The following is a 26,900-nucleotide window of genomic DNA, read 5'->3' as shown; positions in this document are numbered from 1 at the left end:
GTTGATTGTACATCTCATACCTCTGAGAATCGCACAGCGTCTGATGGTAACGCTTCAGTCATCACAACAGTGTTTGTGTCTCGATGGGATAGTCTGTGTTTTTTCTTTGAGATAAAGAAAGTTCTATCTGCATGATGGAACAATGAAGAAAAAAGAAGTGTGTGGATGTGTTTTTCTTTTGTGTTACTGTTACTGATGGGATGTCATGAACATCTATCTCTGTCAATGAAGCTTCAAAGACTGATTTTGGGAGTGGATTTAGAGACCCAGAAGAGAAAGGTGTGTGTACATACCGATCAGCCAAAACATTAAAACCACCTGCCTAATATTGTCTCCCTCGTGCCGCCAAAACAGCGCCAACCCGCATCTCAGTATAGCATACTGAGTTATATCTGAGTTACTGTAGACTTTGTCAGTTCAAACCATTCTGGCCATTCTCTGTTGACCTCTCTCATCAACAAGGCATTTCCATCCACAGAACTGCCACTCACTGGATGTTTTTAGTTTTTGACACCATTCAGAGTAAATTCTAGAGACCGTTTTGCATGAAATTCCCAGAAGATCAGCAGTTACAGAAATACTCAAACCAGTTTGTCTAGCACCAACAATCATGCCACGGTCCAAATCACGGAGATCAAAAATTTTCCCCATTCTGATGGTTGATGTGAACACTGAGGCTTCTGACCCGTATCTGCATGATTTTAGGCACTGCACTGCTGCCACACGATTGGCTAATAAGATAATCGCATGGATTATTGTTGGTGCCAGACGGGATGATCCATCGATCAACCATCCATACGGTTTCTGACAAGATCTCTTAGCCTTGTATTTAGACTCGCACACATGATACCTTTCAAAAACCTTCAAAGCAGAGTGATTTCAATTGGTTGACATGCTCAAATTGTTGCTGTTGTTGTTGACCAAAGCCCCCTCTCTCTCTCTCCCTATTTATCTCTACATAACACACTTCAGTAGAATCCATATATACCTATTGTACAGCTCTATGCTTGATTTTTAATAAATAAACCACACATACAAAATAGACCAGAAACACAGATCACATACTCTCGATCATCTATAGAGTAGAACAAGCTCTCTGCAGTGTCATTTCAGTGTTGAGGTGGCCGTGTACGTCCTGCTGAAGAAATGGGAATTAGAGAGCCGGCTCGCTCACTACTGATGGAGGAAGAGGAGGGAGTTTGCTAAGGAGTAAATGAGTGCCAGGAGAGACAGGGTGGAAGAGGCTGATAGGAGAGGAGAGAAAGGATCAGTAACTGTGCATCCCTGTAGACTGCATGGATTAGAAAGAAAGGTGCATGTGCACGGAAGACCCTTGGTTAGATGGATTGCAGCTATGCTTTATAGAATTCGATAATTGATGCTATAACAATAAGATAACTAAATATGCTGCATACACAGCACCTCACATATGCAACACAATAGAATAGAATTATTCCCACCAAAATCCAATATATATATATATATTGTTCTGCTGAACACTGAATTGGGGCTTGGAAGTTTGAAGGGATTGCAACTGTTCACTGGGTAAAATCTGACTCAAGATTAATGAACACTCATTTTACACCATGTTTACTGAAAATGCACTAATACTATTTTAAAACAGACAAGGTTAACACTGAATGCCACCTTTTTTAGTAGTTGAAGTGGAGTGGTGGTGGCGTAGTGGACTAAAGCACATAACTGGTAATCAGAAGGTTGCTGGTTCGATCCCCACAGCCACCACCATTGTGTCCTGGAGCAAGACACTTAATCCAGGTTGCTCCGGGGGGATTGTCCCTGTAATAAGTGCACTGTAAGTCGCTTTGGATAAAAGCATCTGCCAAATGCATAAATGTAAATGTAAGATATTGGTATGGCCTAAAGGCTGATTTATACGTGCTGGGCGAACCGTCTTCACTTAGTTCGCCTAAAAATGATGAAGAAATGCACTAAACTTTTCTACCTGGTCTCATAGAAACGCGTTACTATACCTGAATATTTGGTAAATTATTTTTATGTAGTTCATTGTACGTATCACGTCAGTTTACTGGTGGAATAAACACTAGCGCTTCAACAACAATAATGACTTTTATTCCCTTTAATACAAATCACAACTAAAGGGCTGACTATCAGTTTACATTTCGCCCTGTTTCACACACAATACTTGTGACATCAAAAGACTTTCATTGTAGTGCCTAATTTTTTTTATGGATTTTAACGTTTGCATCACAAACAATTACATTTACAAGCTTGTTTGCAGTAGCTCAACATATACACCAATCAGCCACATGATTAAAACCACCTGCCTAATGTCTTGTAGGCCCCCTCGAGCTCTGACCCGTCAAGACTCCACAAGACCTTGAAGGTGTCCTGTGGTATCTAGCTCCAAGTTGCTAGCAGCAGAGTCCTGTAAGTTGTGAGGTGGGGCCTCCATGGATCAGATTTGTTTGTCCAGCACATCCCATAGATGCTCATCTGGATTGAGATCTGGGGAATTTGGAGGCAAAGTCAAAACCTTGAACTCTTTGTCTTGTTCCTATAACCATTCCGGAACAATTGAAGTCCTGCTGAAAGAGGCCACTGCCATCAGGGACTACTGTTGCCATGAAGGGGTGTACATGGTCTGCAACCATCTTTAGGTAGGTGGTACGTGTCAAAATAACATCCACATGATTGCAAGGTTTCCCAGAGCATAACACTGCCTACGCCGGCCTGCTTTCTTCCCATAGTGCATCTTGCTGCCATCTCTTCTCCAGGTAAATGATGCACACACACCCGGCCGTCCAAGTTATCTAAAAGAAAATGTCATTCATCAGACCAGGCCACCTTCTTTCTATTGATCCATGGTGCAGTTCTGACGCTCACGTGTCAACATGGGCATTCTGACACCTTTCTGTCATGGCCAGTTTTTCAGCTATTTGTGCTACAGTAGACCTTCTGTGGGATTGGACCAAATGGGCTAGCCTTCGGTCCCCATGTGTATCAGTGAGCCTTGGGCACCCATGACCCTGTCGCCGGTTCACTGGTTGTTCTTCCTTGCACTAATTTTGGTAGGTACTAAACACTGCATACCAGGAACACCCCACAAGACCTGCCGTTTGGGAGATGTTCTGACTCAGTCGTCCAGCTATCACAATTTGGCCCTTGTCAAAGTCACTCAGAACTGACTGTTCACTTGCTGCCTAATATACTGTATACCACCCCTTGACAGGTGCCATTGTAACGATGTAATCAATGTTATTCACTTCACCTGGTTTTAATGCTGATCAATGTAGAGAGTTGCACTTGTGATGCAAAGAATAGTATGAGTTCTAATGAGCATGGAAATAGACACGAATGTGTCATAGAAGAATCAATTGCGTTTTTCATCTCACATTGGGGCGGCTGTGGCTCAGGTGGTAGAGCGGGTCAGTCACTAATCGCAGGGTTGGTGGTTTGAATCCCGGCCCACATGACTCCACATGCCAAAGTGTCCTTTGGCAAGACACTGCTCCCAATGGCAGGTTAGCACCTAGCATTCACTTGACATTTCAGAACTGCTGCGAGCGAGACAATATAATTTTTCAAAAAAATCTTTCCACAGTGGCGATTTATTATGGTAAATGGTCTGCACTTACATAACGCTTTTTTAACCTTAGCAGTATTCAAAGCGCTTTACCCTGCATCTCATTCACCCATTCACACACACATTCACACACCAATAATGGCAGAGCTGCTATGCAAGGCGCTAGCCTGCCATTGGGAGCAACTTGGAGTTCAGTGTCTTGCCCAAGGACACTTCGGCACGGAATTGAAAACCACCAACCTGCGATTAATGGCCGACCCGCTCTACCACCTTAACCACAGCCACCTTATGAAATCAGGCTTGACGTTTTTGCTAAGTAAATTTCTTGACCTAGGAGAACTCAGCTACTTGAAGGGAGTTATGATTAGTTAAACCCAATCGTGGGTGAGGTCTGGATGTGATGTTCTTTGCTTATTTTTGTCACTGAACTCATTTTAAAACCATTTAGTGTAAACACAGGTTTCATTCACCAATGGTGCTTTAGTTCGTTCAGGGGGGAAAAGTTTGGCTTCTTCCATTGAATAAATCAGATTTAAGGAAGAACAAGCAAGTCTGTTGATCTGCCAGTGTTGATCTCAAATAATAAAATGTTAGAATAGGCCTGGCCTATTAAATCAGTCTATTATTAATCATGATGACGCTGGATTATGAGACAAGCTTCTTAGTTTCCTTCTAAATTTGGACTAGAAATCTTGCCATGTTGCTTGGACAGTGATTTATCTTCATTTATATGTCCATCCATCTGTCCTTCCTCCCATCAATCCATGTTTAAATCCACCGATTTGTTAGTCATGGCTGTGTGGATTGCAGTACTGGGAGAATATATATTTTAAATTGACTGTTTTATCTCTGCCAGATGTTATTATCCTCTATTTCCTACAGTGATGTCTTGACTCTTGTGTTACCACATCTCCCTCAACCATGCTAACAAATCTCAGAGCACCTTTTCTGTATAAAACTAATTCTTCCCAAGCATCTTTATACCTGCGTCCCCAGAGATTCAAACCCACAGTGTGCTGTTAATGCCGAATGCTTCAAAAGATAAAATCTCACACTGTTAGAGTAGCAGTAAATATGAATTGATGGGATGTCAAGTAGGAGGAAGGTGTTTACAATATTTCAGATCTGTTGTGTATCTATCCATCTTTATTACTCCTCTAACCTCTACAAAGGGTGTAATTTGTAAAAACGTTCCTTTATCACATTGCTAGGGTATTGTGGATGATTGGCATGGCATTGCTTTGTAGTTGCTAAGGTATTTTGAGTTGTTGCTAATGTGTTTTGGAAGGTTGTATACATGTTGCTATGTGATTACTGTTTTTTTTTTCCATCCATTACATTGTGATTGCTTAGCTGTTCTGAATGTTTTTTGGGTGTTCCTAAGTGGTTGCTAGGGTGTTCTGGGAGTTTGCTAGGTTGTTGCTTACTGTCCCAAGTCAAAAGAGCCCACCCCCATGTCTATGTTTTTCTAGTCCATCCATTTTTTTCTGAAAGTGTTCCACAATTTGTTTCCACAAAACATAAGCCTGTTCGCGTTTTCCCATCTCCATTGTTTTCACTCGCATTGGTGTATGTTTTTAGCGTATCTATTAAATTTGCATAAATTGCCAAATATAAAAAAACACGTGGCTCCATAGTGTTGATACTTCCCGGGTGGGTGGATAACATTAAGCAATGGCCTTAGGTTAGTTACGTTGATATTATAAACTACTTTATTGTTTTGGCGCCATTAAATGCAAGTTGAGCCTGAACTAAGTTTTACTCCAACTAACACTTAAAATGGTGGTTGTTCTCTGAATCGCTTTTTTCCTGTTGTTTTTACATCGCTTCTAATAAAGACCAGAACCAGACATCAGGCCGGCGGCAATCAGAATCATCATGGGGCTGCCTAGCATTTAGTCAGGAAAAGTGGTTTTTCGTTTTATCGTCTGCTTGGCGAAAATCGTAAGACTTATTGTTTGGAAAAGTAGTAGCTTGGCTCTCCTCAACAATCCACTGGATTTAATGTGAGGTATCATGTCCAAACACATCATGTCAAATCCCTAAACCTAAATATGAGCAATAGTAATGGATGCCTTAGCAAACCCTACTAAATATTCTTGAGTAAGTGTGGAAAGGAACGGTCGACCATTTGTATTACACAAGCGTTGTTCTACATCTTTCTGAATATTTTTGTTTTATTCTGACAATTATCTGACACGACAGTTTCTCCACCCGCGAGGCTTTGCATTCTAGTCAGTAAAGACAGCACAGTGACTCTCTCTCACTCTCTCATTACTGTTGGATTATGGATTTTCATATCAGGGCAGAGTTTCCTTTGAAGTTGTCTGCAGCCACGGTGCTGTACAGTAAAGGGGCTGCATGCCTTTCTCTCTCTCTCTCTGTTTTTCGGTCATTTTTATGAAGTCTCTGGATGTTTAACCGCTCTAGAGCCGCACAGGTATTTTTAAACGCCGTGTTCATTGTTGTGAACTCTCGCACATGTACCTCAAACACAAAATTCTTGTGTAAATCCTCCACATCCCTTCATGCTCTGATCCCATAATGTGGGCATTCAAATCCTCCCATTCAGACTTGTCATGATGTAGGGCAGCTGTCCTCTGTCTCTTCTTCTCCATCTTCTCTGTATCTTAGTGACAATGAAAGAAATATGTGAGTGTTTTGAGTGAGCAATGTTTAGATGAGTTGAAATGGCACTGGAATTCTTCAAGTTTCAAAGGAAAATTCCAGGTTCAATGCCAGCGACAGCATTTGTGGCATACTATTGATTACCACAAAAAATCTTGACTTGTCCCTCCTTTTCTTTAACAAGTGAAAAAATCTAGGGAACAGCGAGGCTCTTACAATGAAAGTGAATGGGGCCAATCTGTAAACGTTAAAATACTCAATACTAATTCAAAAGTGTAGTCACAAGACTATAAAAAAATGCGTGTTAAAATGATTGGTGTGTGATAAAATCGCTTAATGTCCTTTTCTGTGCAGTTCTATCCAACTTTACAATTTTGTTGCCATGACAACGTAACACCGTAAATGCTAAAATGACTGCAAAAATGGCAATTTACATGACTTAAGGCCCAGATATACTTCATACAAAATCAAAGAATGAATGGCTATGATGTCATTTAGGCTAATCTGGCTGAAAAGTTGTTTTTGCGTTTGTTTCGGCGGTTCGGAGCAGCTCACCTGGGCGACCTTTTAGGAGAATTTCTAACCGGCTGCTAAACACCGCTTTGCTGCCATTGGTCTGCGTCATTGGTAGGTGTGATCCGAAGCTCCATTTACCACTAGTTTTTTTTTCAATGTGAACACTCCATTTCATGTGATTTTTGTTGTTTAATTAGTCTGCAAAAGTAATGAAGTCTACTCAAATACTCTCACATGCCATCTGGAGCGAAAGACATTCACACATATGCCCAAAGTAAGATATGCCTCTATCATCATTCTTTTGTCTCTATTATGAACACTAACATATCTTTTATACACCCATCTTTGTATCAGTATCATCATAAATTACAATAATACTCATATTACGGCAGCCTTGTATAGCGTGTTAGTGTGTTAACGCTTTAGCGTCATAAAATCTGAATGTAAATGACACAAATTAAAATATTTCTACTGAATGCTGGGGCGTAGACCCCCCCCCCCCAATAATCAAAACAATCAAGTACAACCAATATTTATACCATGATCAATGGAAACATGGAAATACTTCATACTGTAACCCCCAAGGTTTTCACGCTCAAACATTTTAATTAAGCCATATGTCAACACCCATTGCTGATTATGACCTTTTATTCAATTAAGTTATAATAATAATGGCATTTAGTGTCATCAGTGTTTCATTTTGTGATCCTGCATGTCAAATACGACTGATATTGATTACATCTTGGATACGTTTCCTAAATGAAAGTTTTGCACCTAAAGCAGCCAATACAGACACTGATGCACAAACGGATATGTTACACGTGTCTTAAATTTTATTTAATAAAACTAGTCATAAGAATATTTCCAGTACATTTTGGTTGTCATTAAAGATTTGCTCCATGCTTGTTCATGTCCTTGGTACATGCATGCTCATAGGATCAGCAGGTCACTCATCAGACTCCTCTGTAAACTTCGACAGATCGTGGACCGGCACTTTCGGTTCTTTTTGAGTCGGACATGACTGAAGAGCTGACTTTCGATTCTGCCTGTAGGGTTGATACCTTCATTACGAATGGGTTCTTTGGTTCAATAACTGGTCTAGTAACTCGTAAGAGCCACCTGAATGCATTAGTAACATCATCGAGTAAAAATGCCTAGGCTACTTAAGTCTCAGGATCTTCATTTGCAAATATTTGATAATAATTCAAAAATAGCACAGAAACAAACATCTGTAGGTTTCTAAATGTTTTATTCGGCTACTGCCATAAACGCCTCGACACATAGCAAGTCCTCAGTAATCCTCGGCAAACTTCGAGACTCAGTGGGACCGGCTCATTCGGTTCTTCTTGAGTCTGACAGTTCGATGGGCTGCATAGCCAGTATTTACTTCAGCTGTGTGTCTTTCGTTATCAACGCGGAACTTAAGTTCGACTCAGTTCGATGTTGTGAACCGGCTCGACCGGTTACTTGCTGAAAATTGACTCGGCCAGCACTACCACAGCGATGTGATGGGTGTCTGAATGTTCGTAAACAGTATACCGTTGCTCGGCTGTTTAGAACTTCTTTTTACCCCTGAACGAAGAAGAACTTCTCCGGAAGTATATTTGTCCTTTAAACAAGCTCAAATGATGCACACATTCAAACAGAAGAATTCATTTAAGTGCTTTTATAAAATAATAAGCTTTGCATTTCTGCCTTTTAAACGCTCCAAAAATTGGCCCCATTCACTATCATTATAAGTGCCGAAATGTAACCTTCCTAAAACATCCTAAAACCTAAATATACTGTATGTTGTGACAGGGCGGAGGGCCGGTCCGAATCCTGATTTTACACACCCTTATCAGGCTAATCAAGCCTCCGAGAGGGATAAAGGCAGACTGCGGATTGTGGTGCGACAGAGAGAGAACGTTTACGGGCAGCTGTCCGTCATGTGTGTGTATGTTTGTGTCTTTTGGTTTCAGTTTAACGTTAAACTATTATTGATATTGTCAAGCCGGTTCTCGCCTCCTCCTTTCCATTGTTCCCTTTACACATGTTTTTTAATGTGTCCTTTGCATACCACTTGCTTTCTTGCCTGGTAAACTAGTAAAATTCACCCTTCCATGATGCTGTCTGCAACGCTTGTCATGTGGAGGTCAAAATAGTGCTGAGAGGAGCATTGATGCCCTGATGCAAATCATGTGAAAATTACGAACTTTCATAACTCTGATTAGATAGATAGACATAGGTGGATAGATGGATGGATGTCCTCCTCCTGTCTAAGTTGCAAGAATAAGTTGACCACACTTTATGCATTTGTTCATAGAGCTGTTTTACTGAAACTGTATACAATAATAACAGTGTACATTGTACATTTGTTTTTAGCTAGGTTTGGTCTTCTGGACATGTTGCAGGGTTTTAAACACAACATTTGTGACGCCATGTGTTGGTCTAGAAGTGTGCATATGCATGCTGATGGTTTAACATGCATGTTAACAGAAGTATGAGGCGTAAATGCCACAACTAGCTATTAAGATCTGTGTTTCCATTGCTGTTTGATGACATGGGGTCAGTACACTGTAGCACGTTTTACTGCTGATGTAGCATGCAGAACAGGATGGTTATTAATTTTAAACACCCCCTCTGGCTGTCTACAGTATGCCTCAGTAGGGGACTGACCCTTGAAAGAGCTACATTAATGTCAAACCTTAAACTTTAAGCCTCCAGTGGGCAGTCTGTCACAAGGTCAAAGGTTAAACAGCATCTTGCCTCCACTGAGACACCAGAAATAAAAGAGAGAGCGAGAGGGGGATGTTAATTAAAACGTAGTGGTGTGGGGTCTGATTTTGTGATTCTTTTAAATCCACTGGTGTGAGTTGTCAGGCCACTGGTGATTTTAGTGATAGGGGTTTTTCTTGTGGCAAAATTAATTAAAATTCAGAAATTGCCACGATGATTTAATGCTCATGCTTATAATTAGACAGTTTCCTTGTTATTTTCCCAAAGCAACATGGCTGTTAGTCATTTAGTGTGTGTGTGTAATAAGTTGTGTGCTAGATAACAAGCAGAATTAGTTCAAGCTTGTTTTTATTTCACCCTGCTTTCTGAATTTGGGTGTGTATGTGTGTTGATGTTCTGCTTTTTTCTCTACTAATGCTGATAGGATCTAATGATACTTTGACCTTCCAAGAGATTACCCACATGCTCGGCGATATCAGCCCCGAGATTTGACTGTTTGTCAGTGTCTTGTATGACACGATCACTTCAGTATGATAATATCTTTTAATGGTGGGTTTTGCCAATGCAATCATTACTATTACATCTGATGCTCATGCTTAAGTTTAGGGGTTTAGGGGGACACTTTGGGGCTCTATTTGTGAGGTGTGCTAATACTTTTCTAAGCAATTTGGTGGACAGATGTGCAAAAACTTTCACACAATTCATTGTTTCTCTATTCATTCAGACTTCTTCTGCTCACTATTTTCTTATGGAATTGTGGGAAATCCCAAGTAGTCAGGTTCACGCTGTGACATGACATTCACAAGCAGAGGTGTTGGTGAGGGTGTGAAGACACTGGAGTGCAGATGTTGTAACAGCATTTTAAGTAGCTGACAAACACTGTTGAGTTTATCACATTTTCCCCAAATTGCTGTCAGGTTCATCATCTAGTTTTAGAGGGTTTCCAAATAAACTTTATTACTGTATTTCTTCATTCCTTTGTTCTTTCCTTAAATGTGATTTCTTCATTTCTTTCCTTTTATTACTTTCTTAATTCCTTCCTTTTGTTCCTTTTTTATTAATTGTTTTATTCCTTTCTTTTTTCTTTCTTTCTTTCCTCCCTTTTGCTTTATTTCTTCCTTTTGTTTTTGCTTTCTTTAAGCCTTCCTTACTGCTTGCTTGGTTTCTCCCTCCCTCTCCTTTTTGCTTTTTTCATCCCTACCTTCCATCCTCTCTTCCTCCTTTTCTGCCATCTATGCTTTTTTGCTTTCTTTATCCTTTCTCTTCCTTTTTTGCTTTCATTCTTCCTTCATTCCTTTGTTTTTTGCCTCTCTCCCTTCCTTCCCTACTTCCTTCCCCTTTTGCTTTTTTATCCTTCCTCTTTTCCTTTTCGCTTGCTTCCTTTTTTGCTTTCTTTACCCCTTCCTTCCTTCCTTTTAATCCTTTCTCCATTCCTTTTTTCCTTTCCTTCTCTACTTTCTTCCTTTCTTTCTCTGTTTTTTTTTGCTTCTTTCCTTCCCTTTTTGCTTTCTTTACTCTTTTCTTTCTTCCTTCCTTGCATTCTTCATCCCTATCTTCCATCCTATCTTCATTTTTTTACTTCCCTTTTCGCTTCATTCCTTCGGTTTTCTTTTCCTCTTCTTTTTTCTTTTTATCCTTCATCCCTTCCTTTTTCTTTTTGCTTCCTTTTTTGCTTCTCTTCCTTCCTTACCTACTTCCTTCCTTTTTTGCTTTCTTTGCCCCTTCCTTCCATCCTCACTCCCATTTCTGCTTTCTTCTTTCCTCCCTCCCTTGTCTGCTTCCTTCCTTCTTTCCTTCCATCTCTGCTTTTTGATCCCTTTCTTTTTTGCTTCTCTCATTTCCTTCCCTACTTCCTTCCTTCCTTTTTTGCTATCTTTATCCTTCCTGCCTCTTTCTTATTGCTTCCTTCCTTGCTTTCTTTCTTTCTTTCTTTCTTTCTTTCTTTCTTTCTTTCTTTCTTTCTTTTTCCTTTTTCCTTCCTCCCTTTCTAACTTCTCTGCTTTCTTCTTCCCTTTGTTTTTTTGCTTCTTTCCTTACTTCTTTTTTGCTTTCTTTACTCTTTTCTTTCTTCCTTCCTTGCTTTTGCTTTTTCCATCCATATCTTCCATCTTACCTTCCCTTTTTGCTTCCTTCATTCCTTCCGTTCCCTTTTCCTCCCCTCCTTATTTGCTTTTTATCCTTCCTCCCTTCCTTTTTTATTTTTTGCTTTCTTCATACATATCTCCCATCATTCTGCTTTCTTTCTCCCTTCTTTTTATGCTTTCTTCCTTCCTTTCTTCCTTTTTTATTTTTAATCCTTCCTTCATCCCTTCCTTTTTCCTTCCATCTCTGCTTTCTATCTCACTTCCTTTCTTCCTCCCATCATTTTGGGATAGTAAGAGACAGGAAATGATAGAAGAGGTGGATAATGTGAAATGACACGAGTCAGACTCAAACTTATGTGTTTGCCTACATAACATCACCACCCAATATGTCAGGCATGTGGGTAGTTGACATTTCAAGCAGTGACAGCAGAGATTTTTTTTCTCTCCCATGTCACTGTTTGTCCACCCAAGAGCTGACAGTGTGTGTAGAGTGTCATGAGGATGTTTAAATGCGAGGTCACTATCTCCATTTAGGATGGCCTTCTGACATCATGATGCACCGCTGGACACGCCCTCCAGACGGTCAAGGATGGCAGGGCATTTCTCATTACGCTCTTAGATTACAACCATGTCTGACATGAGTTTGGAAATAAATCCAATAATGAATCTGTCATACATAATATCTACTTATTCATCCAGTTGTGTATATAGTAGATTTGCTTATCTTAACCATCTCCTTTTTACAGAATATATTTTTCATTTGATTGTGATATTTTCCTTGAATGGTGACTAGATTTTTTAGTTCATTACAGTCACCCTATTAATCGGTCTTAATCAATATATCGCAATTCCATTTCTTGCAATATCACACTGGTAATTCAGATTTCAATGGGTTTTGATTTAGGTGTGCATTCATATAAATTCCTACTGTTCAATTCGATTTTTCAGGTGTTTGCTTGAATTGCTTTAATTTAAATTTTAATTGTGATCCAATTGTGATATGAGTTGTGCCTTATGTTTCGCAATGTTAATTGTATCATGAATTAATTGGCCATGGCCATGTAATCATTTGTTAAATGAACAAATAATCAATTTACCATGCTTTTATAGCAGTTTTGCGATCCAGATATGATACCGTGATTTATAGCAACCTATTGAATCATGGCATATTTATTGCAATGTGTATTGTGTCGTAATTTAGTTGGTGATACCCAGCCCTTGTTTTAAACCATTAAGCAGTTCAATATAAATGTTTATGTGATGCATTCTCTCTTCTCCACTCTTTCACCCATTCAGAACTCGTGTGTAAACAACTGTTATAATCTCTGATCCTGACACTAAACGCAGGATCATTAATCTCTCACCCACTTTACCGACTCCCCTCTGGCTAGAATTCCCAGAATCCCTCAACACTTACGGCTGATTGTTCATACCTGCTCAGAGGAGCCGAGGTCGACACCTGTCATGGCAGACTAGCTTTATGTGTCTGTCTGAGGAGTGTTAAACTTGGGAGGTATATCAATCAATGGCCCATCACACACCAACACTCATATGTGGACATTACATATGTGCCCACTTTAGCTGAAGTGTATTTATCATGGGTAATAAGAATTTGATGATTACAAGATGTCTGCAAAGAGACCTCTCTGATCAAAGGACTAGTTAACCAAGAACTGCAGAGCCTCGATCACTGCTGATTGGTCCTTGAGAGTTCTGCTAGTTGCTGGTTGGTTATTGGAATGATTTTGTTACTCTGCTATCCAAATGGTCTGAAGGGATGTTACTGATTGGTCATCTAGATGTAATTTCAGGATTTGATTTAGTATTTATTGCAGACAGTATGCACAAATAAAATAAAGCCTAATAGTCTTTATCCAACATAACCAAATATCTAGCTTGACCTTTGCTCTCTGTTCTTTCACCCCACTGGTTTGTGCCAGAGAAGAAGAGAGACAGAAATAGAGGAGGGATAGAAGATAAACGGGAGAGATAAAGTGCTTGTGATGTTGCGTGGGGATGATGCAGAATATCAGCGCCGGTATCACACTCTGGGCAGCTCCACCCGCCGCCTTTCAAACCCCGACATGGAGGCCTACGCTAAGCTCCACAAGGGCGGCGACGTGGAGCACCAGCGAAACAAAAACCCTCCACAGCACGCTGCCACGCTGGTCAACACTAACTGCGCACGACAGCAGGTAATGTGGGTTTTCACCCGTTGATCTGTTCTTTGTATGTATTTAAATGCATGGAATATGTTAAGCAGAGCGGGAAAGTGTGGCATGCATTGTATTTTTGCAGTGGTTGTGTTTGTGTGGAGTTCTTGGCAAGCACATGTGCTCCCAATATGTCGAGCCTTGGTGCTCATTTGGGAAATGCAGGTTCGAATCCGACCTGTTTTGTGTCCCAATAGCAGTTTATGTTCTAAAAACATTTTCTGTATATTTTTGTTGTAAGAATGTTGCATATGTCCTGTTTTCTTAATGTGAGTAGAATGTTATTGAAAGGTATAGCATAACATATGTTCCTAAAAACAGCTTAATTTGTATTAACAACTAAACATTCGAATAGTGAGGCTATGCACATTATTAGAACAATGTTAGAACTTCGGTATCAGCTTAAAAAATTTGGACATTTATGGGACATTAAAACATTGTTACACTTGAATATTTTCTCCTTATATTGGATGAGCTTTTGTCAAACACTAATTATATTGAATGGACGTTGCATTTAAATCACAACTCATTTTACGTCTGTACCGTTACATATTTCTGAATGAAACTGAATATTCAATATGAAAAGTTTAGTTTATATGTTGGGCAGTTGGATGGGTGGGAGGATTTGAAAAATAAGAGAGATTGGTGATGTCGGATGAAAAGGAAAGTAGTTGTAGAGATTTCATTTCATTTCATTTTGACGAAAGACTGCAAAAACAAACAACGTGTTATAAGAAAGTAAATAGGTTCAATTTTGATTTCATGTTGAAAACATTATTTTAAGATTGTTCCTAACATTTACACAGCATTTGCAAAACATGAGTTTTCTCTGCTTTATGATAGTAATATCAGGATGTCAAAATATTGACAAGCCTTTGATTAGTGTTTTCTGCCTGCCATGTATTTTCACGTTCTGTGTTCTTTTCCACTTACCTTTCCTGTCTGTCATCCTTCCTCCCATCTCCAATTATCTCTCTTCTTCCCTTCATCCTCCTCCTCATTGCAGTCAATACTTTATTTAATTCCTTTTTCTTTTCTTTTAGAATTTATATTTGCTGTTATTCCACATTTTCACATTATTTACCACCACTCTGAATCCCATTCACTAAACGTGCATATTATTTTGGCGTAAGACTTGTGTACAGACACATTGATGCAGAAATCATAATTAATCAATACGTTTGCACTTAAAAGTATCCTAAATTAAGGGGGAAAAAATTAGAACCATCTGAAACTACATGTATGGAAAATTACAGACTCCCTAAAGGAATTTTCCGGGTTCAGTACAAGTTAATTTTAATCGGCAGCATTTTTGACATAATGTTGATAACAGTATAACCTAATTTAGACTTGGCCCTCCTTTTATTTTAAAAAAAGAAACAAAGAGGGGGCCTGGGTAGCTCGGCCAGTACTGACGCTGACTTCCACCCCTGGAGTTTGTGAGTTCGAATCCCAGGGCATGCTGAGTGACTCCAGCCAAGTCTCCTGAGCCAATGGTTCCCAACCCTGGTCCTGGAGAACCCCAACACTGCACATTTTGGATATCTCCCTCATCTAACACACCTGATTCAACTCATCTGCTTGTTAGTAGAGGCGCCACGAGCATAATTCGTAGTATAAAATAAGGGAGACATCCAATATATGCAGTGTTGGAGGTACTCCAGGACCAGGGTTGGGAACTACTCTCCTAAGCAACTAAATTGGCCCGGTTTCTAGGGAGGGTATAGTCACATTGGGTAACCTCCTCGTGGTCGCTATAATGTGGTTCGCTCTCGGTGGGGTGCGTGGTGTGTTGTGCGTGGATGGCGCGGAGAATAGTGTGAAGCCTCCTCACTCGCTATGTCTCCACGGTAACATGCTCAACAAGCAACGTGATAAGATGCGCGGATTGACGGTCTCAGACGTGGAGGCAACTGAGATTCGTCCTCCGACACCCGGATTGAGGCAAGTCACTATGCCACCATGAGGACTTAGAGCACATTGGGAATTGGGCATTCCAAATGGAGAAAAAGGGGAGAAAATCAAAAACAAGAAGAAAAGGGAGAAAAAAAAATGCAGTTACTGTGAGGCACTTACAGTGAAAGTGAATAGAGCCAGTCTATAAATATTCAAATTAGGGCTGTCAGTCAATTAAAACATTTAGTTGTGATTTAATCACTTTTTACTTTTGCAGTTAATAGCGATTAATCACAGATTTTGAAAATACTGAAATTTGACACCATATATATTTTTTTCTATTATTTTCCTGTCAAAATAAAACATTTTCCATCTTTTGAGAGAAAAAAACCCAACATGTAACAATATAATGCTTCCAATGCATAAAAAATTGCACTAAAATAGCACCAGTTCATCTAAATGTAAACTTTTCCCAAAATCTAATTGGGAGGTTGACTTGACAGAATTAGTCCCCATAGGTATTCATTCATATTTTCATTCATTTCATATTTCTGTATACCTCATAATTTTACATTTAAAATATTCATCTCAAAACATTATTCGTGCATTTGCAACTGCTGTGTGAAGATACATATAATTGCCACTTCAGATGCAGCTTATGTGCCACCTTTACTGTGTAAAGATAGCTTTAGGATCCATAGGTTTAGTATTCATTGGAATAGTTATTAAATCCTCCACAATATGAATCTGCCGGTAGACTGTGACTATCCACTTTGTTACAGCAATCGTGAAGCTGCGTTCATGATTTGCGTCAGAGAGTCAACGCCAGTGTCCAGCGCCACTTTGAACTTCACAGGAAAAGTGGAGTGATAGTTAAGACTTGACGTGCTGCTTTAGTAATTAAAATGCACCTAAAAGAGGCTCAAAAGGCTCAATCACAAGTCCCATCTGGGCTTGTTTTGTACATTAAATAATAGCACTTTTTATCCATCATTTCATCACTGACAGTGAAGCACTGTTGTGGTGTGTCCGTCACAGTAATGACTCCAGGAGGACACATTACAACGGTTCCGCCCTGCCAATAAGGGTTTATGCTGGTTTATGCTGTATTAACGGTAAATGCGTTAATCGCGATTTAAGAAAAATGAACTTTAATTAATTTATTCTGACAGCACTAATTAAAATACTCATCATTTCAAAAGTATAGCTGCAAGACATAAACAATATGAATGTTAATTTCATTTTAGTGTGATAAAATCACTTACCAAGATCATATATATCCAATTTTAAAACGTTGTTGTTGCCAAGATGACCGTAAAATGACGATTTATTCACCCAATCCAATACATGAGTTTTAACGGAAGAATCAATGCACTTTTATATAATTATAAGCTTAAATTTCTGCCTTAAACCCCCAAAAATTGGTCACATTGACTTCCATTCACCATAGCGCCCTTTTTTTGTGGTAATTCTCATAATGCCACAAATGCTTTGGATTGAATGGAATATTCTTTAACGCTCTAAAAACATAGAATATGTAAAGTGGAAATGGAAAAACTAAGTAACTGTACAATAAGCCTTATTACAAAGTAACAAAATTGATGTACGTTATAATTCTCTCTGTGATTGGTTCTGCATAAAAATGCTGCTAATAACATGTAGTTTATGGCTATACTATAAAATGTGTTTTAGCTGGTTTAGAAAATGGTTCTATTGGCTTACTCGAGGATGTGCATATGCACAGGCAATTTTTTTTTTTGCGGATTTAAGTATGTTACTTTATGCAAATTTAGTCATTAGTGAATGAGACCCAATGTTTCCGTATTCAGTTTTTCCGCAACCGTTAAAATTCAGCAGAAATTTTGCTTGCAAACTTCTTTCTGTGCACATAACTGTGCAATTCTTATGCAATTATTAGTGAATGATACCCAATCATTTTACTTTCACTTCTCTCTCTTTCCCTTTAGCCTTCGCTCTCTCTTTCTTTCATGATCAGCTTCCTCTCCTCCTTGGAATCTGTCCATCCTTCCCTCTATTTGCTCTGTATATTTGCCTGGCTGGCTGCTTCTGCTGTCTCAAAGCACTACAGGAATGAGAAGGAGAGATAGAGATAGAGGAGTTTGCCGTTACCATGGTAACCAGCCCATGTAAGGAAAATCAATGATATCACATAGCTAGCTGGCATAAGGAAAAAGAGGGTACTGAGAGACAGAGGAAATCATTGAAGGACTGGGCAGGGTGATGTTGAAGTCAACGTGAAACGGCATTCGCAACCTATTTTCCTTCCAGATTGCGACATATTTCAAAGTGAAACAGGATATTCAATGGTATGGTGTAGGGTGTTATTTGATTTTATCCATCGGGAATTAATTGGATAATAAAAAGTGTGTGTGGTTCAGAATGGAGTTGGAGCCGATTGTGAGTTTGCAGTGGATTGTGATGGACTGCTTCCCTCCTAAAAACACCACTGGCACACACTTTTGAGGAGACTTTTTGACTTGGACGTGGAGACTAAGGTCAAGTTCACCCTCCAGAGCATCTTGATGTATTCCAATGGTAATGCTTCAAATCTATTGTTATTTGCTACTATAGAGTGAAACAGTCTTGTGCCGGAAGTAAAACTCACCTTCATTGTCTCCGTAGGTGAATACATTTTTAACTATAACTTATAAACCTTTAAAAGACAGATCTACCTTGAGCTTCGAGGTTGTTAATCGATGATATGGCATATTAGTCTGCATCATTTGAACTTCATAAAAAAAAAAAAATCATGTTTATTAGTGGAATTCCTGGTGAAGAACTGCACTACCCATGATCCATAGGGGTAAAATCCACCAATCAGAGAATTTTGGGCAGCAAAGTTAGTAAAAAGAGCTTTGCAGCAACCGCCCAGTCTCCCTAGACTCTCAAACTACTTACATCTGAATATTTGGTATTAAAATTAAAATAGGTTGTTTCTATAATTATAATCAACAAGTTTTATATTTTTCCATAGTTTTTAATTTGATTACGTCATTTGCAATGCTTTATGGGATTGCAAGTACACAGTCTTGTACCTTCTGCCTTTTTTTTCTGATTGTCAAATAATTTTTGGCTTCAATTCAAAAGTTTGTAATATTGTGATTTACCTCAGTACTGGTTGGTTTGTTTCATGGCTTACAGCTCTTTTATGAAGGATATTATGAAGTCCCTATGGTTTAAATAAATGGGGAAAAATACAGTCGGCTGTAAAAGTGGGAGGGCGTTGCTACGCTCAATTGCCATAACCTTTATTACGTTAACGTTAAATGGCAGTAAATCTATGTGTTAACTATTGCCAATATTTTTCAAAGGCTGTATTACCTATAATAGTAGCTTAAAACAAATCATAAATGGCTATTTGCCTACTGGTTCACATTAAGCAAATACTCTGGGGTGACCTAGACGACATCAGGCATAAAGGAATGTCGTTTCAGAGGCGGATCAATTTTAATTTAATGTTGACTTCCATGTTTGCATGTGAAAGTATTGTTGTGGAAACCTATGTCGTCATAGCAACAACGTAGATGTTTTTTTACGGCATGCCAATGTGGAAGCAGGTGTGGTCTGCCGCAGTGTCTCTGAGAGAGAGGGAGAGAGGGAGAGAGGGAGGAGTATCAAGGGACAGATAGTTTGTCTGGTGAGAGTATGTTTGCAAACCCAAGGGAAAGACACTTAAACAATGGGGGAGAGACAGGAGTTCAGAAAAAGATAGTGAAAAATAGGATGAGTGGAAGGTGGGTTTGCTTGTCATGCAGGTCAGGTTGGATCGTCATCTATTTTTCTCTTCTTCCTCAGTATCTCTCATTCTAATCTACTGTTACTAAAATCCTTCTGCTGCTGTTCAGAGTATGTCTGTGTGTGTTTGTGTATCTATACAGTGCATGTGGATTAGTGCATAAACAGTGGCTGCTTGAATTCGTAAATGTTGAGCTCTGATGCTTGCAGTTTTGCTGGTCTGTGCGATTAGCTAAATAATTGCTGTCTGAAAACATAGCTGACTACCAAGACAGCATTTTTGGGTAGCATAGGCACATTTAAATGTTTCATTTGAATGTTTGAATGTACCTAGAAATGCTGTTTAGGCATCTCTCTACGTTTTGAGACGCAAACAAATATGAGACGTCTTCTTTTTTACATGCAATGTGTCCGAAACCAGACAAATGAGACTGGGACTAGTTTCAAAGGGTTGGTTTTATGTGTATAGACGCATACCGTAAAGTCTTGGCAACAACAAAAAAATGCAGTTTTCACTAATATTTCCCAGGAAAAAAACACAAGTTGTCCTTTTGTGACAACTTGCCCCAATAGCTGTGCATGATGTCACACTGTCTGGGGTAGGTTGTCACAATGGAACCTGCAATTAAACCAGTGATGTGTGAATATTGAACACCCCCTGTAACCTCCCCATCACATTCACCAACAGCAAAAATATAAAAGGTAACATAAAAAAATATAAAAAAATGTTAATTGATATATTGGGAGAATTTTTGAAGTTATTCTTATTTAAGAGGGCTTTGAACTAGGTGTTTAAAACCAACATACAAAAAACCTCTGCTAGAAAAAACACATTTGTGCATTTGGACTTATTGTTACGGAGATAGAGCCTTTGTGACAACTAGCCCTGTTGTTCCTTTTCTTTTCTCAGGTGTGACCATTTATATAATTTAGACATTTTCAAAGCATTAGTCATTCAATTTTGACCGGTGAATTTTGCCAGATCATGAGACGTGATGTCATGGTGCCTTCTGTCTGAAACTAGTGACCTTATATGCTCAAAGGTGTAACTTATTATTGTTTTTGCTCTCTCTCCCTCTTTTACCTTCTTGTGCCAACCCTTCTCCCCTTCTCATTTTTCGGCTCACCCTCTCTCTCTCATAGCAACCACATTACTGGAGTTTTAAGGTGAGTACGAGATCTTTTTGGATGCATGCGTGCACAGGTTTATCTGTGTTTCTGCCTGTTTTTGCGTATCCAATCACATTAACTTTTATCACCCTTGAGGGAAAATGAGGGAAAGGTACAAAACAGCCGCAACATCAAACATAAAGTACACAAAACATCACGCATTACACCATCTGAGGATCCTTAGCTGTACATATTGTTTCAAACTAGCTTTTCTTGTCATTTTCTGAATTGTTAAGCACTTTTATGGCTAAATCAAACCTCTTACCCTTTATTTGGATAACTAAATTTACTCCGATTGTGTCTAGGAGTCAGATACTTAACCTCGAATTACTCTGGAATATACCTGCAAATAATGTGCTGTACTGTGCTTTGAAGGAAAGCATGTGCTGAAAGACAAGTGAAAACAACCTGAAAGCTCTTCAGGCATATGGAAATGCATGGCTTGCTGCATTTGGATTGGCCACCGGTGTACTGATAAACATACAGTGTGCTAAAATACAAGAGAACTGTCCGTGGTGCTAAACCAGGTTCCTTCGTACTTGTTGGATTTTTTTCTACATGCAGAAATTCCTTTTCAACATTATTAATATGAACATTAATAATGAATACCAGTAATGAATAGATTATATTAAAAATGCAACATTTTTAAACCATTTGCCATTCAGATGCAGATACTTTGTCATACTTACTAAGCAATTAAAAACACATTTATTGCTGGGATTCATCTCAGTATTTCTCCAGTCTCTGGGTTCTCCCTTACTACAGTAATTTAACCTATAAAGTATGTACTAGTGTTGGGTTCGAGTCCACCTTAGTCGAGTCTGAGTCTTTAAACAATCGAGTCTGAGTCCAAAAGGGGTCGAGTCGGACTCAAGACCGAGTCCATAACAGGCAGAGTCAGAGTCCAAATCAAACTGTTTATTTCTACTTAATTTTCAATTCGTCAATTTAATTTAGTTTTAAATACAACTAGTTTATACTGAGATTTCTTTCAGAATCTTTATTCTCTATCTGCCGACTGATTTGGGAAAATACAGTACATACAAATGAGTCTTCACAGTAGTAATTAGCACTCGCTGAGAATTTACGTCTCACGATTTTTCACGATCTAAAAACACTGGAAAAGCCCACACTGATATTATTAGGGCCATATCATCACAGACGTTAATTTGGGGATTACCACACAATGCAGGGCAGTTCTGCATGTTGCTCGTGCACCTAAACCCCTGATGCATCGGTGTGTGTCATGCAGCAGCTGCCGCAGAAGATAACAAATATTTATATTTGCTTGAGTGGCAGCTGTGTTGTTCTGCAGTCAGACTGCAATCTTTAAATACCAACCAAAGTAAATTTCTTTAACCACAAAAACATGGAGAATAATATTATTAGTAAAATTGTCCTTCAAAAGTGTCACAAATGTAGGCAAAAAAAAAAAAAACACATGCATACGTTACCCGGTGGTTTACAATAAAAATTAAATGTAATAAACATTTAAAATAAAAACGTCATAACCAACTAAATTCATCTCGTAACATGAAGTTTAGCTTCATACACAAACTCGAATATCACATCTCGAATAGTACATTTATTTTATAGTCAATAATTAAATTATAAACTAAATATTTCACTGCCCAAAATATCCTAATTTGTTGTGCAATGTTGAACATTGTGAATGGTGGACAAATGCTGTAAAATAATGTATTTTAAGTAGGGATTGGTCTGGACTGGTATCGGCTCCGATACTGAAGCTTTTAGGCTGATCGGGTATCTGTCCGACGAGCCCGATCCAAATAAGATACTGTGTGTTAGACATGTTCGTTCCTGTCAAGCTCCAAAAATGACATAAAAGAACCATAAATACACCATTAAAGCAGTTTATATGACTCATGCATTTTATTCAAAGCCACTTGAAGACGTGAGATAGCTCTGTGAATCACAAAAGGCTGTTTAATAAGTAAATATATAATATGCACATGCAGCACCAGCGCGTTATTGAAAGGCGCTGCTCAGTTTACACACACATTTGCGGCTATTTTTAGCCTTAATGCGTTGCGCAACATTTGAGCGCTACTCGCGAACAACATCTCAGATGTTGATACTCAATAGTTCGGTTCACTTACGCATTTAGAACGGCGCCGGAGCTGCATTTTACCAGAATTTGAATAAGAAGCGAATTAAAATACTGTGAACAAACAGACACAAACAGGACGTCCTGGAGAGTTCAGAATGTCAAAATAAAAGCCAGAGGGTTTCTAAGTTTAAGGTGCACGATTTAAATATTTTACTGTTGTATTTAAAATTCTGAGCGTCAATAATAATAATAATAATAATAATGTATTATTAATTGTTTACAAATTATAACAATATTTAAGTGGTTCCAAAAAATAACTGTGAATGAAAAGTGAGCTGATATCTTACAACTAAATTGAACAAAAAAGAGATCTGAATCCTTTAAAGTCCAGATACAAGTTGAATATTTTTTGCAACAACAACAACAACAAAAAACTAAACAAAAAAACCCCACGTATTTTTTACTGAACAATTTTGCTGCAGCTTTATCTAGTATACTAGTTAACAATAACGTTTTTCTTAATAGTTTGAACATTTATATTGAAATAATGTGTAGTTAAAGGTTTGTGCTTCTTTACGTATAATTAGCATCACTCAGTGAGGTATAAATATGCTAAACTGATTATGAAAAAAACAACACTGGTATCGGTATCGGCCGATACTGAGATTTCGGATATTGGAATCAGAATCGGAAGAGAAAGGAGAATCGGTGCATCCCTAATTTTAAGCAGCTCGTCATTGCTTTGAAAATAGTCAATCAATAATAAATAGCTGCAGTTTTTCTGTTTAGAGTTGCTGTCTGCTTTAGCAATAACACTTTTTCCCCCGACTATTTAAAATGTTACACAGTTAATCTTTATTTTAATATGCTGTTAACTGTGACTGACATGATGTGGGTGACTTGACTCAATGAAGTTCTTGATTTTAAGTTTTTTACCACGATGAAACCGCAATGCGAGCACCGTATTGGCTGCACCGATGCCACATGCAATTTTACCAGCTGTCAGGTCCCGTGTCATGTGAAACTGCCTTGTTTAGTTTCTATTACAATGGAAGCATATCCGTCTTTGTTTTCATTGTGCCATCCACCTTGGTAATCGATGTCATACAGTAGTCTCTGTAGTAACATTCAAGCGTATTGGTTGACTGATGAGTGTGCCTGTGCACGTGTGTATGTGTGTGTGCGTGTGCGTGTGCTTGCTTAAACACAGTGAAACAATCTGGCTACGTCTACTACTTCAGGGGCTAATACTGCTGCATGCAGACAGAGATGTGTTCATTCATTTCTGTTTTGTTATTCATTTCATTGCATCACAAATGTCATGGACTCGGCGAGTCCCAAGTCCGTGTAAAATTGCATCCTTCTCCGTGACAAGCCCAAGTCCATTAAAATTGGACTTGTGACTCGGACTCGAGTCTGAATCCAAACTCGAGTACCCCAACTCTTAGTAATTCAAATCTTCATTTGTCAGACTACCAGAGTAGTTCAGGTCAGTTTTACAAGTATCACCTAAGCTTTAGGGTTGTAATAATTAATAAATTATGAATATTTTTTATATGTATATATATATATATATACACACACACACAACATTAAAACCACCTGCCTAATATTGTGTAGGTCCCCCTCGTGCCACCAAAACAGCGCCAACCTGCATCTCATAATAGCATTCCGATATGATGATATTCTTCTCACCACAGTTGTACAGAGTGGTTATCTGAGTTACTGTAGACTTTATCAGTTCAAACCAGTCTGGCCATTCTCTGTTGACCTCTCACATCAACAAGGCGTTTCCGTCCACAGAACTGCCGCTCACTGGATGTTGTTAGTTTTTGACACCATTCAGAGTAAATTCTAGAGACTGTTTTGCGGGAAAATCCCAGAGATTAGCAGTTACAGAAATACTCAAACCAGCCTGTCTGGCACCAACAATCATCCATGCAATTATCTAATCAGCCAATCATGTGGCAGTAGAGTAGTGCAAAAAATCATGCAGATATGGGTCAGGAGCTTCAGTTAAGGTTCACATCGACCATCAGAATGGGGAAAAATTTGATCTCACTGATTTCGACCGTGGCATGATTGTTGGTGCCAGACAGGCTGGTTTGAGTATTTCTGTAACTGATGATGAGTTAGGGGCTGTTCACACTGAACATGTATTTGCATGCATCTGCCCTGTTTTACAATAGTTTTATATTTAATTGTGCTGGACAGATGTCTTTCATCGTTGCGCCATGTCTTGTTTTTAGTCACTGTGTCAAGTTATAAAAAATGTACCAGCTAGAAACCACCCAGAACACCCAAACAGCTGTCTAGAAATGCCTAGCAACCACTCTGATCACAATAGCAACCATTAAGCAATGCTCAAAAAAACACTTGGTAAAATAAAAACATCCTTGCAACCACCGGCAACATTCTGGCGTCATGTTTTGCATAGGCAAACACCTAATCTAGTTTAAAATATGATCCTCTTTTAAATTAGTCTTATAATGTCTCTTTGATTTGCTCACAATGTCCCACCCCAGTGTTCTTTACAGTGCACACATACTGTAACCAGTCATAGCAGCTATCTATCATCTTAACGTCCCAGATTAAACATTTTCTTACCTAATCAATCAAAAGACTTGGACTGAGGTGAACCGATAATGACAGGTGGATCAGTATTACGTGGGCTGACTTCCTTGATTTCCTCCTTGGTGCTTTGTGTGACTCTGTGTTTCCAAAAGAAGTCAAGACATGGACCTCCGTGGAAACTCTTGTTGTCAGTGCCAAGCTCAAATGTGACACTTTATTCTCTCAGCCTTGCAGTATGAGGTGTAGTCGCACAACCACAGAGAGAGCCCACAGGAGTGACACTGTATGGAGCTGTCATTTCAGAAACGTATGCAAACCCTGTTACTGACAACAAACCACTAAAGTAACCGGGACGTCAGGAACAGCGCACAGAAGATGCAGACTGTCTTGTTGGGTTACGGTAGTCCTACTAAATAACTACTGTATGTAACTGGAATACTATCCAAGGATGGCTAGATTTTAGGGACACTAAAAATGCTTATCTGTGGACCTGTGAGAGAAAACAAAACACAAAATAGGTATCGTTTGAGAGCTTAGAAGCTCTACTTGACCCTACACTTGACCCTCCTTGTTTTGTTTGTCGAGTTAGCAGCCATTAATTTTGGGTATGCCACTGAAATAGGAAATCTTAAAAAACACCTCCAGAGCTTAAAGGGTTAAAATACACACGGTTTTCAAAGTGAAGTCACAAGACGTATACATTTTCCTTTTTTATGTGATTTTAGTGTGATAAAATAAGGTATTTTTACATCGTCATGACAACAAAGTTTTAATATTGAATATAACTAGACAAATAAGGCTTGTAAGCATTTGTTATGACATTAAAATCATGTTTACATGTGTAATGTTTACGTTTTGTGTCTGTACTTTTGAAACACTGTGTATTTTAGTGTATGTTACCCAAACGGTGTTGAGGGGGAGGGGGTGGTTTTCGTTTTCATTGTTGATGGGTTTTCAAGCAGGGATCGCCAAACTGGATCACACAACCTTAAAGCCCGGGGCCCCTGGTAGTCAAGGGCCCCTGGGCACTGGCCCCATTGGCCTGGTCTGTAATCCATTCTTGCCCACATCTCTCAATCAATAAACACTGTCATGTTGATGCTGTCAATGTAATTCATGTATTTATTGTAGGAAATTGAGGTTAATTCACAATCATTGTGAAACAATTACCCTGTAACCCGTAGAGACAGAAAGAGAGAGTACAATATGAGAAAGTAAATGAGGCAGAGAATTTTAGGTGGTGATTTTATCACCCATACACCATTATATTACTAAACTAAGTTTTAGTTTGTGAGTATAGTGTATGTCTGAAAGTGTGTGTGTGGGGGATGGGGTGAGGGGGTGGGGGGGTGATTACATTTCTCACTGGAATGGTATTTCAGCACTGCTGACAACCATGAAATCTGGCACACAGGGGCACAGCTGCAAACATCTGTCCCATCAGTCATCCCTTAAAACAGTCTGATTGTCTAGAATACATATCAGTTAAACCCTCTCGGCCAATCAGAGGTGCTGGAACAGTGTGGTCAGGTTAAGAAAGATTCCCATGACTCCTTAATGTTATGCAGTTCCACAAATCAGACATCCACGTGAACTTGACTGAGATTAAATGAAAACCAATATTGGTGTGAGTAAATATTTATTTATTTTTGAAAAGTGGTGTGTGATTTAAACCTTTGTGAAGTTTGCATGCAATTCAAAGAATATAG

General features: G+C 38.9%; 1 protein-coding gene across 5 annotated transcripts in view; it reads left to right on the top strand.

Annotated features, from left to right (window-relative positions):
* Positions 1–26,900, top strand: part of LOC127634164 (SRC kinase signaling inhibitor 1-like) — a 63,032-nt gene that overhangs the window by 4,418 nt on the left and 31,714 nt on the right. For 2 of the 5 annotated variants that reach the window (XM_052113581.1, XM_052113583.1), the window contains 2 exons: positions 13,457–13,706; positions 20,520–20,543. In XM_052113581.1, the coding sequence (XP_051969541.1) occupies positions 13,515–13,706; positions 20,520–20,543 (216 nt within the window). In that variant the 5' untranslated portion in view covers positions 13,457–13,514. Of the gene's footprint in view, positions 1–12,902; positions 13,025–13,451; positions 13,707–19,299; positions 19,376–20,519; positions 20,544–26,900 lie in introns of those variants that run through there. The other 3 variants (XM_052113582.1, XM_052113579.1, XM_052113584.1) reach the window with 3 other exon arrangements.

The sequence above is a fragment of the Xyrauchen texanus genome, chromosome 41 (assembly GCF_025860055.1).
Source record: "Xyrauchen texanus isolate HMW12.3.18 chromosome 41, RBS_HiC_50CHRs, whole genome shotgun sequence".
NCBI lineage: Eukaryota > Metazoa > Chordata > Actinopteri > Cypriniformes > Catostomidae > Xyrauchen > Xyrauchen texanus.
This window is presented reverse-complemented; position numbering and strand designations above follow the sequence as displayed.